Raw genomic sequence first — 14014 nt, forward strand, 5'->3', positions numbered from 1 at the left:
GTAAATATATTTATCTGTCTATTCATCTGTATTGTGTTACTTTGTTAACAAACTTTATATAATAGATAAAGTAATACTTTGGAATACATGTGCTTTGTTAAGTGTGATTTGATTTTGTAATAAGAAAAATTTTTATTTCTCATTTTATCCAAAATTAAATTAGCATCAGCATCAACATCATCTTACCTAATGTTGATGCTAATGCTAATTTCTTTCAACAAAACTGGTATCACTATTGTGTTACACAGAAATGACAACTAATTTAATAAAAGTACTATAGGTTTTAGGTTTATGTAGCAAGTTTATAATACTTAAGTGTTTAAAAATTTCTATATCTTTCTCATTTACAAAATATATTATTTTAAATTAAAATTACTATGAATAAATTTTAAATATTAATAGAATTCTTTATATTTAGTAATATATATTTTATATATACAAAATAGTTTTAGATCATAAAGCTACAGTTGTATAAAGTATTAAATATCTATTTATAGATTCTGGAGATGGAGATAAATATGGATATACATCATGGTATCCTATAATGGAATCCAGACAAAAATTCTCTGATACTAAGAAAAAGAAAAGATACTTTTGGCAATACAATATTCAATCTAAAGGTCCTAAAGGCCCAAAAATAGCCTTAGAACAATCAAGTATCCTAAATCCATATATTCTGAGTAAAGCCAGTGATCCTGTGTTTAATATGCAGTATCATCTAGATGGTGTAAAACACGCAGGGAAGGCTCGTAGAGGTGATGGAAATGATTTAACACCAAATCCACATAAATTGTATTCCATTGGTTTAGAATTGAAGAAACTTACTAAAGTTATAAACGATTTAGAACCAACAATTGATCAGCCTTTCAACACAAGACCTAAATCACGTCGAGAAAAGAATAAATTGGCATCTAGGTAAATACAAATATTATTTTGAGATTACCTTTATTTTAGTTTGCTATTATAAAGTCTATCTAATCAATAATAATTTTTAAATTCTGCTTGAGATATTTCATTTTCTTTATGAAACTCCAAATAAAGTATATTAAATTGAAAAAGTCTCTCTTTAGTGAATGTTTTATGTTAAATATAGTGGAATCTGCTTATTATTAAAATATCCAGGATGTTGTTATCAGTCATTATTCCAAAACATATAACTTAAAATAAACTTATAAGAAGCTTTGCTTATTGTAATCTGAATTTGGTTATAGTTATCATTATTTTCAGGTAAACAGACATTTTTAAGTTATATTTTTTCATTATTAGCCTTGGTATATGGTTGATACGTGAATTCATTATGAACAATTGTTATCAGTCTTAATCAGCATTTTAAATGTTGCTACTTTTAATCATTATTTTCTTTATTTAGTAATTTAGCCACAGTAAAGTAATTTAAATTATTGACATTTTTAGTTCAATTACTCTGTTGTTAAAGACAATACAGGTATACCTCGCCTTACGTCAGTAATTGGTTCCAGGAGATGCGACTTAAATTGAAAAATGGCGTAAGTCGAATTTACTTGTCTCCAAATTTACTTGTCAGTAGGATAAACCACAAATAACCTTTCCCAGTTCTGTATTTTATTTATAAATGCATTTTTAATAATATGTGGTTAATAAGAATATATTTTAAGCTTACAAACAAATAAATTTTAGTTTTTAATATAATACAGAAACAAGTAATCTAAATTTACGAATTCATGTACTGTATGTACAGTATATACATGTAAATGTACGTGTTTACAATTTGGTGATGTTTACAGTACATCACGGACTTTATTTGTGAATGAGGTTTGCTCTAAGACATTATAAAATAAGATGATTTTTTAAGGTTAAATAACAAATATAGTTCTTAAAATTTTCTTGCGACAGTAGAAAATAAACTAATTTATATTAAATTTACCAATATCGAGTGGCGCTTATATCTTTGAAGCATAGGGGATGAAGATCCAGGAATACTCATAGGTATTGCTTGGGGTGAAAAGAAGATAGAAAAGAGTTTAAGAGAAGAGGTGAAGGTGGAAAAAAAAATAATAATAAAGTGAGATAGGAAAGGGGATGAAAGGAGAGGTCCATGGCGTCTGCACCGGCATTTATTTACAGAATAAATGACTACAGAAAGATAAAACATATGTACAATGAGTCTTCCTGAAGCTTACAGGAAGTTGCAAAAGCAATACATAATTTTACCAGTTTGAAAAATGCAGACAAGTAGATGAAAATTGTAATTACATAAAAATTCTGACAATCAAAAATAAAATATCATCAAAATTAACTTCTGAAAAACATAAAAAGTTTACAATTATGTACATGTTGGCACATTGCAGAGGTTACGTTGCAGGATGACCATAATTTTTGGCATTTAAAGTTTGCATAGACATTAAACACTAAACACTTGAAACATATATGTATACAAAGATAAAAGAAAACTCTTAGAAACTTTTACATATATAAGAGTATGATTTGGCTTGCCTGGAGAATTATGTCCTGTTAAAATTCATGTTGAGAGCTTTTATGTCTATGACGAATTTCATCAGCTCTTCAAAAATCCCTCGATTAGAAATCAGTTTGGAGAGGGGGCAAGACCAGTTAAGCCCATGATGTAAAACACTGTACATTAGTCTTTCATGTTTTTGTTTAAACTTCTCGTAATTGAAAATAAAATGTTCCACATTTTGAATTGAAGAGTTATCACAATCACATGTGTCCACTTCACTGAAACTAAATCTGTGTAAATATTGTCTAAAATTACTGTAACCGGTTAAAATTTGGCTGGAAAAGTAGTTGATGCACAAGTGTTTCATGGCAAAATGTTCCTGAATATCAGGAAGAAAGCTAAATGTCAGCCTTCCTATGTTACCGCTGATCCACTCCATCTGCCACAGTTGTTTTGCAGTCTGTTTCACAAGATTTTTTATATTCATTTTTGTTATACTTGTGTAAATTTTATTTTCTGAAGAGTTGGCATAGAGCTTTGCAATCCTATCTGCTTCTTTGTTCCCTTGAACGCCACTATGTCCTCTGACCCAGGCAAAGGAAATGTTTACATTTGTAAGATTATGAATTAATTCGTGAATTAATTTGGTTGTCTGACACTTGGTGTAATTGTGGTTGATTCTGTTCAAGTCAGTCTGACTATCTGTACATATACATATGTTGCCTTTAATCGTATTTGACTTCTGAATATAGGTGAGTGCACGGTAAATTGCGTATAGCTCTGCTTCTGGTATCGTGCAATAGTTGTGGCAAGTTTGAAACCCAAATGATGTTTAAAGTTTGAATTTCCATGAATTGAGTGAACTACAGATGCTCCTACATTGTCCTCAATCTTCGAACCATCCATGAACACAAAATGTTTGGGATATGGGTCTGCACTGATATTGGTAATAGTAATCCTGTTGTTTTTTGCTGGGTGGACAGTATGAGGAGTTTCACTGAATTTACCTGAATCCTTGGGTGATTACAAATAAACAGATTCCACTGTACTTTGAAAAATTTCATTGTTTTAATTTTAAAATAACTGATTTTATTGTATAATTTATTTATATTTTACAATTTTATGCTCAATACATAACAATATTTACAACCAACCTGATAATTCAAATATTAAACAAAGCAAAGATCAGATGATGGTCCAGATAGCATAACTGGCAGTGCATCTGCATAGTGAACAGGAGTTGTGGGTTTGAGTCTCACTCAAAACCAATCATTTTTTCCAGAATATTCAAAATTAAATATATTTATTTCTAGTTATCAAATTTAACATGAGATGCCAGCTTAATCACCTACTTCTAGCCAAATTGCTTAATAACTTATTAAAGTAGCACAATAAAGAATCCAGCTATTTGTTTTGATATTCAGTACATAGTGATATATTAGTTTGCTGTATTAATTTTTTTCATCAGTGTAGAGATGCATTGTGAATTCCTGTATTTTACATTGTGGAATAATGGAGTTCAGAAAGTTCTTATAAAAATTTTTATTTCTCTGCATTAATTGTTAGCATATTCCAGGGGTGGGCAAGCAAGTCAGTGGGAGCCGAAATGTAGGTTTTGCAAAATGCATGGGAACCGCAGTTCTGTACTTTTTTATTCTGTACTGCAGTTCTGTACTGCGATTTTATATAATATTTATATAAAATCGATTTTATGTTTTATATAATATTTATATTATATAAAACAAATATTGAATTTTTTTAATAAACATATTTTCACAAAATTGTGGAAATAAAATTGTAAAAATAATAATAAAAAGCAGAAATTAACACTTTCAGCAAGAGCCGCATTTAACTCAAAAAGAGCTGCATTTGCCCATGGTGACATATTCACTGACAAGACTATAAATGTTATATCCACACACACTATTATTATGATGAAATAAACAAGTTAAAGCTCCCTTTATAATAATATACTTTCATTATAGAGGCTTCTCAAATCCATTGTACTTCAGAATCTGGAAAGCTGTAAATTGAATACATATCATTTCTACGTTATAATTCTATCATAGTTCTTTATATTAATATATTAAAATATATTTAAAATTATGTTTTAATGAAATAATAGTGATATTGTTAATAGTAATAAATTTTTCAAATAAAATATGAATTATGTTACAATGGAAATAATGAAATACAAATGATATAACTAACTACACTACAAAACACCAGGATGTGTTAAATAATGTACCCTTAGAACCTATAACCGGTGTGACATAAAAAAAACAAAAGATAAAGTTCACCATAAACATTTTCAAACTGCTGTGACATTTTGTGGTGAACTTTATCTTTTGTTTTTTTTTATGTCACACCGGTTATAGGTTCTAAGAGTACATTATTTAAATATAACTGACTAACATATGGTACTATTTCTGTTCATTACTTATTTTTATAATGTAAAAGATAATAGCTAAATGAAATTGTTGTAATATGATGGCGTAATATAACAAGAGAGAGATTTTTTTTAATCACAAAAGCATAATAATACAGATTAAAATAATTATTCAAAAAAATTACAGAATATTGTAATATCAGCTTAAAACTACAATAGATTTGTTTTACTTTATGTAAGGTTAATGATTGGATAATAATGGAAAAAGAAGAGAAAATTTTGTTAATGCAAGTGGTTTGTTAAATTTTATGTAGTTTTTCATAACAAATTTTACACTTCTATGTAAGTGAGGAAGGTTTTGTGTTGATCATCTTTCATAACAAAATTATGTTAATGAAGTATAGAGTGTTTATTAACTCTAAAGCAATAGGCTAGTGTATCTGATATGAAAAAATACATTTATAATTTCTTACATATGTGACGGTCCAAAACCCTTTTGTTTTAGAACAGTATCACCTTTCTAATAAACCTTGTGATTAGGTAAAAAGGGGACCTTCTACGGTCCATGACCGAGACGATCTCCTCGAAAAAAATCGTTAGTATATCAACAAAAGAAATCTCCTCCATTTGTTTAAAGATAATCCTATAGACGTTAATATCAACAAGACGGGAATAAGAGATGTTTTTTTACCCCCTCTTTGGTTGCACATGACACGTGGTTACAGCAATAAATCGTCTCGTTCGTAGTCAAATGCGACATTTGATATAAACAATAACTAGATAGTTGACCAGGTTAAAGAAATTATTGTCAGCTGAATGTTAATTTATGGATGAGAGCCGTCAAACCTATAGAAATTACTGTTTACTGGAAAAGTAGCCCGATGTAATCCGGTGATTGTTTGGCTTTACAGATTTATCAGATTTTGTGATGTTTGTTTATGTTATATATTGTCTTTTTTTTTATCTGATAGGACTATTATATAATTAACGTTTACTCTTTATTCTTTGTATTTATAAACACACATATCTTATAATATAATCGAGATGGGTTGATAATGATAATAATAAGTGCAGAGCCCAAACGGTTAGGAGTTTAAAGTTGAAATTTGGTTCACAGTTAGGGTACATCTTGAGAACATACATTAAGAAGGGATTTTTCGAAATTTCCACCGTGGGGGATAAGGATTACCCTTAAGAACTCTGCTTCTACTGTACTATTTTAAATGTCTTTTTTGCATTTATGCAGGAAATCAAAACATATTTTTAGATTCTTCTAAAATTCTCACGATATTTAGTGTTCCATTGTATATAAAGTTGACATGGGAAGCATATGCGCATAAGTTTGATTTATTCAAACTCCTTGTCTTAATGTTCAATTTTATGTTCGAATTTATATTTATGAATGATTTAGGAAGATCCAGCTTATTTTTCGAATTTAGTAAATCTGAAGAACCCAGAAGGAGTTATGAAAATGTTTGTTATTCATCCAGTGGTGATATTCAGCGGGTTCGCACAGGTTTGGCCGAACCCGTTGTTAACATTTTCAAAGTTTTCCAAACCTTGTTAAACACATGTAACATTTCTCAGTGGTTTTGTTTCTTTTAAAAAATATATTAAAATACAGTCGACCCCCCATAACACGGTAGATACGTTCTGGTTTTTATGAATCCATTTTCTACGAGTCCAGCCAATCACAGCCTGGCATGTATGCAGTTTACGGACTACAGCTGAAAGGTTTCTTCCGTAAAATTAATCAATTCTAGACTAATTTGACTCAACATTTCCAAAATATGTATAATTTTTTGGGAATAATCCATATAAACTATGCTATAAACAAAAAATCATAGGATTACTTACTGAGCGTGCACTGTTTGACTACGCCATTGCTTAAGCTTGTTTTTGTCATGGAGCTTGTCATCGAATGGCACTCGCGTGCTTCCTGATAAATTATTTTTTTTGTGAAAAATTTGCTGAACTTTGGAGATCATCATTAATATAAATATAATTTTTATGGACATTAAACAATAAATGGTTTTTAGTAGGTCTGCTGCTCGTTTAAACTCAACGGTTTGTACAATATCTGCTATTGGTCTAGATTCGACCAATCCTGTCGCATCACGAGTTGGTGATGATGTTTTGCCAAATTATATGAGTTTTTTTAGCATGTTTGTATGAATACTGTCACACTTTTTTTGCCGTGATATAGGAATCCTAACTATAGGAACCCGTGTTATAGGGGGGTTGACTGTATACACTACTAAACTAGAGCCTTATACCCCATTTGTTTTGGTGCAACCTCCCTCGACTGAAATGAGGTTCAATCACGATCGAAGAGTTCTTGAAACTAGAAACTAGATCTACTGACAAAGATCCCACAATCCCATCCACACGAGAAAATACAAGATGGCTGCATAACACGTGTCGGGCTATCGACAGCGAATTAAAAAAGATACTGTATTTCGAGAGATGATGTCTATTATTAGATATATCGCAAGAAAAAGTATTGTATTTATTTCTAACCAAAACTTCCATTTGGTTTGTCGGTGTTTGTGACTTACCGCGTAGTTACGTCAGTTTTATCATTGTGTGTAATATATATCTTTTTTATTTATATGGTTATTTTAAGGTCAGTTTTTGCACTAATGTTGCTAATGCACCATTTGAGTGAAAAAAAATTGTTAAGGAAAAATTTTCTGTTAGTGAACCCTTTGTTAAATATTTTGAATATCACCACTGTATTCATCACTTAGTGGTATTACGCACTAGTTAGTGGTTGCTGTGAATCTTAATTATTATTATCCCAGTGTGGTAAGCAGATATCTAACATTTTCTACTTAGTCTCAGAAGAGGGGATCTAATTCTTGCATTCAATGAAAATGGGTAAGATTGGCTATAATCTAATAATCTTAATTTTTGCTATCGTTACTTTTTGTCCGAGCAATGCTGGGCTCATCTGCTAGTTTCTTATAAAGCATTATTGTATCAGTTATATAATTTTGGATATCTAATGTTATAGAAACAAGTAAAACAAAAACTTCAAGTTAGGTAATTACTAATCAAGTAGTAATATAGGTCAGTCAATCATTCTAGTTGAGGTTGTTTGTAGTTTTCAAGTCAAAAAAGTTTCAACAAAAATGATAAATGTTGAATAGGAATATTTCAATATTTGGATACAGTTTCTGTAATTACTCAGGATATATTTCTTCATAATTGAAGTTTAGACTATTTACAAAAAATATCAGGATTAAGAGACTCAAAAATTTTTTTTATACAACCCCAGAAGTAATAGTTAACATGGTTTTTTGAAGAATATACTTCTTAAAACAAAGGTAAACAATAAGTACAAAAAGGTTCACAATGTTAAAACCGATCAAGTGTCAGCCTTCTGTTATAGGTTCTGACACTTTTACATTAAAAACACAAAGAATTCTTCTCACCACATTGTCCTTATCCATTTTTTAACTGCTTCAGGCCCTTCGGTGGTAGTTACGAGTTATCTTACTTCATTTGCATATGGATACAATTTCTGTAATTACTCAGGATATATTTCTTCATAATTGAAGTTTAGACTATTTACAAAAATTTGATATTTTTTGTAAATAGTCTAAACTTCAATTCAATTATTTCAATATTTGTTAACTTTTGTTACATATTTTAATTCATTAACTAAATAATAGCACTTTGTAAAAACAAATGCTATAATTAATTTAAAAGTTGGCATAGATAATATATCTTATTTTGGTAATTGCAATTTTGTGAATCTGAAATACTTGTTTTCTTTTGCATTTATATACTTAACAAGGAATTACTCGTACTTATTATGACATTAAAAATTGCAGTCCAGCATTGTGACAATGATTTTTTTACTTTTGTTTGGTTCAATGTCATGACTTGGTGAATTTATTGGCACTTAGCAAATAATTTCATCATCAACTTTTAATCCATGTATATATGTGTTTTGGGCTTCTGCCCCTCTTCAGTCTGTTACATAGATAGTGCGGAAGGTGCCTGACAGATGTACACAAGATACAACCCATGTCTTCCCTCTCTCCTTCCCTTTCGACTTGACAGCCTCCCCCGCATGCCTCGCAACATGCAACATCTCACTCCCAGAGTGCCGCATACAGCCTCACCTGTGACTATAAACATTCTATTTTAACAGTTGTAACCAGTTTTTATGAATTTCTATGCTTAGATTCTTGTTATTATTATTTTTGTCTGTAATAATTTCATAGCCTTCCTTAAATTTTCTTTTGTACCAATTTTTTTCCCTGTGTACTATTATTATGTCATTCTTATCTATTTTGCAGTTGTGGAATGATTTTTTTTATTGTTAAATTAAAATATTATCTATGTATGAACTTCCAGTCCATATTGGAAGATCATATACAGTTAATAGGGACCTTCATCTCAGTCTTGATTTTCATCTATCTAACTTTGATCTCAAGATTAATGGAGGACAGATGTATGACAGTAGGAAAGTACAGAACTGCAATTTGAAAAATGCAGTCCAATTACATGAAATACATAAACAAAATTATTTAAAGGATACTGAATAAAAATATTATATACTACTTTAAGTAGTAAAGTTATAATAATTGAATGACAAATGGAATAACAAGGATCTATAGAATAGTATAACATAATAGTATTTTTAATAGTAAATTCTGAATTGTAGTTCTTTTCTTAATTTTTATTTTATCTTGATTAAATATAATTTGTTTTTTTAGAGTATGTAGATTGAAGAAGAAAGCTCAACATGAAGCCAATAAATTAAAACTGTATGGTTTACAGAAAGAACATTGTAAGTTTATGCATTTCTATTCAGTTAAAATGAATAAAATTTGTATAATAAAATATAATCATAACTTATCCATTGGTTTGTTAGATAATTTATTGGTCTTAATAGAAGAAATAAAACCATTATTGAAAGAAACATTAGAAGGAAGTAAACAGTCATCGCTAACTCAAAAAGTTGAAAAAGTACTAAGTTTACATGGTAAGAATTATTTTTAAATAAAATTAGGTAGAGAATTTTTTTTTTAATTATCAGATGACAAATTACTATTATAGAAATGGCAATCTGGATCAGATTTGCCTATAACGGATATAATAGAAGCCATCTAAATACCCTAAAATGTGCCAATATTAATTAATCAATAAGTCACTCAAATCTCTTTCTGCTGTTATGAAGAAAGAAATTGAAATTTGCTATATTTACAATTTTTATAGTAATAACATATTTCTGTCCAGAAAAAGCAATGTGCACTGATAGAAGGAAATTATGTGACAAGTAAAATATAAAATTTTTTCATTGTATTGTTAAATCAGTCATTAATTTCTTTGATTCTGATCTTACTATTTGAAACATTGCAAATTAATAATAATAATAATAATAATAATGAATTTAAAATAACTGTGTTCAGTTTCTATCAATCAAGATCTTCCTATTTATTTTCCAGTCATGTGATCATTGGGAATTAACTGTTTAATGTAATAAATATTCCTCTTTCTAGACTAAATGCTTTCCTTTGACATTTTCCTTCCATTAAAACAATCAATGATGTTTTCATAAAATTTTTGTTTGATATAATACTAGATGTATACATTGTCAGATGATGATAAAATCTTTTTTATAATGAAAGTGTGACCGTCGGGTCGGTGTCTCTTCGACACCACATCAGGATGTGACACCACCGAGTCTTGCAGGACTCGGAAATTGCGCCTTTACGTCACACGAGCAGTCGCAGCTAGGCAGTTGGATTCAGAGTAGAGGTGAGGAGAGAGAAATGAAGAAGTGATTCACTCGGATTCCATATTAATAAACAATAACAAATTTATTTTAGCGGGCAGGAGTACACGATATATGCTCTTGGATTTATGAATATCCCTATTTTCTTAAATTTAACTGTCGTGAGAGAGAGAGAGTTTACAAACGACTTGCGTGTGGATAAATACCTTATAAAGAAGTTGAGGATGGATGACTCAAACATGGGATTCTTTGGGTGTTCGAAGGGTCTTTTTATTCGAATTGTTCGGGTAACAGCTCTTCGGAGGGAGATATCCGACAGGTGTAGAATAAATCAAGAACTTGGGCGTGATAGTTATCCGTATGTCGATATCGACGGAGGCACAGTATTTTAGCACACTTTGGAGGTGACTTTTGTGGACAGACTTTGGAGGACGACTGGCTCGATTTGTCATTGCTCTCCTTTGTTATTTTTGGTTCCTTCTGGGTTTTTCCATGAGGTCAGGAGTCTGTTGTTAAGGGCCTGGCGTCCAATACTGGATATTTATCGAAAGTTCCGGGTGACACACTAATGACTAGATGGATCATCCTCAACAAGGAACTAAATCCGTGGGAAATAATTTTTATGGATTTTAGCTTAACTTTTGATAAAATGATTGAAGTTAAACGATTGAATTCCAAAATAATTAAAATTTAAAATAACACTTTATTGATGGTCTGTTTGTCACTCACATCAGTACTTTCAACAAGACAAATGTATACATCTGGTATTATATCTAATTTGCCATGGACTTATATTAGACAAATAGTATTTCAATTTTATTTAATTCCATGCAAATTTCTATTACATTATGTAGTTATGTTTATAATTATCATGCATTTGTAAAATCAAAAACACTTTTCCAACAAATGTTTTCAGTTTATTTTATAAACCTGCTTCAGTTTCAAATCACACACTGATCACTTCAAATCTAAATGAAGCAAAAATAAACAATTGTCATCATAGACTCATTTTATTAAGAATGCTTGAAACATTAGAGACATTTAAGGCCACATTAACCATAGACTCAGAATTCCTATCTAATATGTGGTAGTCATTCTTTGATAAGCCCACAGATTGATTGATTGATTTGATTAATCATATATGAAAAGGCATAGACATACAGGATTCTAATTGTGCACTTTATTTGTATTTTTATTTTATCATTAATTAGATAATATATAAAATACATTTTCAAATATATCTTTCTGTATACAGGGTTTGTCCAATAAATATAAGGACTGANTGATTGGGTGTTTGTTATCTGAACATAAAAATCTTTTGCAAAAGTGTTTATTGTCTGATTTGTTTGCAGTCTGAACTGTTTGTTAACCAATCACCCACTGTGTTTATATTTTATTTTATGTGCTTGAAGTTGTTGTTTGTTAAGGTATGGTAATGCAACACTTGGGTGATCTGCCTAGAAGGGATGCCTTCCGGGAGGTCTTTTTAAGGGAAACTAGCCCCTATTTAGGCATTACAGACATGGAGAAAACCTGGAATACTCCACATAGCCAGCCTGTCTGAGCGAGGCGCAAACCCATGACTGAACTCCCAGTGTTCAGGTACGAAGACTGCTTGGCCACTAGTTTTGTGCGCTTGATGTTTCATTAGTATATAAAATACATTTTCAAATATATCTTTCTGTATACAGGGTTTGTCCAATAAATATAAGGACTGATTTTTTTCCTGCCAATGGGAAGGAGTGAAGAATGGGAATGGGATCTGCCCTCCACCCCTGCCCATTGGCATGTCATGTAAGCTATGAGACCCAGCTCAGTTATCTCTGAGCCTTTGAAGTGTATAGATCACGCCCAAAGTGAAAGTATGTTTAATGCTCATGTTGAGAGTCAAGGTGCAGCAAACCATCAAATTTTGCATTAAATTGAGCAATTCTGCTATGGAAACTTTTGATATGATCCATGAGGCTTACAAGGACAAAGCCATGTCTAGAACACGTGTTTTTGAATGGCATAAAAAATTCAAAGATGGCTGGGAAGACATTGGAGACAAACAATGCACTGGACATCCAACAATGACCCAAACCAATGAAAATGTGGCCCAAAGTACAAGAACTTTTGAACTCTGATTGCCAGTTAAATGTTCATTTAATAGCACAGGAATTTAGCAAAATCCATTGTGACTGATGATTTGCAAATGCAGAAGATGTGAGCGAAATTTGTGCTGAATGTTTGTCGAGCAAAAGGAATTGTTCCTTCTGCTCGTCTGACAAAACAGTTCAACAGACTATCATGACAAATCGTCTGTGTGATGATTTGTCATGAACTGTTGGAATGTTTGGAGACCAATTCAAATCTTTTGGACAGGTGACAAGACATCGTTTTGGGACAATTGAGGCATTCCAACAGGTACCTGAACAGTTTTGTGGTTGCTAAAGGCTGCTATACACCATGGGTTAATCCTCGAAGGAGTAACCATGCATGCCTGATTTTTAATCATTCCTGGAAATGTGTGGGGGAAAATTTAACAGTTTCGGCAAACTCTACCGACCACCTGAGTAGAAACGCCCGTATTCATTAGGTTAATCCTTAAAGGAGTAATCATGCATGCCTGACCTTTATAGTTCTTGATAGTTTATGGGGTACAATTTAACAGCTTCGCCGACCACCTCAGTAGAATCGAAAAACCATTTGATTTTCCTGCGGTGTGTCAGACTGAGTAGACCCACCAAAACGTGTGTGCCGTCGTATATCGTTCAGTAGTTAGAACAATGTCACGTGAAAATTTGGAGGAATTTTTAAAAATTTACGAGAGCGAANAGATCAAACTAGAGAAAAGGATCGAAACGCATTTTTAAAATTCCACAAAATTTTAAATAAATTGCATCCTTGCAATTACGCATGCCGTACTATAGATTTAAAATTCAACTAGTGTGTAAAAATCTGTGATATTTTCTGAACTCTGAGAATTTTTCATAAGACTTGTCTGCATATTAAATTTGCATTCATTCCCATGCATTATATTTAAAATTCTGAACATAGCATAAATAGAATTTGCAAATTTACAACAAAAAAATAAAATGCACTCATTTCATTAAGCTGTTTTTTCCAATGAGAAAAAAACTTACCCTGTCCAGTTTAAAATATTAAATATTTTTCCAACCAACGATTCAATTATCGTTTTACACAAATGTATAATATATAATAATAATTGTGTGCTTTGTAATAAAATTTTGCAATATGTCAAATTATGAGAAATCTCTTGTATGAGAAGATCTAAAAAAATTATTTTTGTACTTGTAAATTATATTCTTGCCTCGTTATTGTTGTTAAATATTTTAGTACAAATAATCTGTAAATAAATTTATATTAAATATTCAAAAATAATATTTTGACATAAAATGTTCAAAAATATGTTTATATTATATATATATATATA

General features: G+C 30.7%; 1 protein-coding gene across 1 annotated transcript in view; it reads left to right on the top strand.

Annotated features, from left to right (window-relative positions):
- Positions 1 to 14014, top strand: part of LOC111635348 (CREB3 regulatory factor-like) — an 89373-nt gene that overhangs the window by 64695 nt on the left and 10664 nt on the right. The window contains exons 5-7 of the mRNA XM_023380286.1: positions 498 to 915; positions 9557 to 9630; positions 9715 to 9825. Coding sequence (XP_023236054.1) covers positions 498 to 915; positions 9557 to 9630; positions 9715 to 9825 — 603 coding nt within the window. The remainder of the gene's footprint in view (positions 1 to 497; positions 916 to 9556; positions 9631 to 9714; positions 9826 to 14014) is intronic.

The sequence above is a fragment of the Centruroides sculpturatus genome, unplaced genomic scaffold, assembly GCF_000671375.1.
Source record: "Centruroides sculpturatus isolate CEXI.00-Female unplaced genomic scaffold, Cexi_2.0 scaffold784, whole genome shotgun sequence".
Taxonomy (NCBI): domain Eukaryota; kingdom Metazoa; phylum Arthropoda; class Arachnida; order Scorpiones; family Buthidae; genus Centruroides; species Centruroides sculpturatus.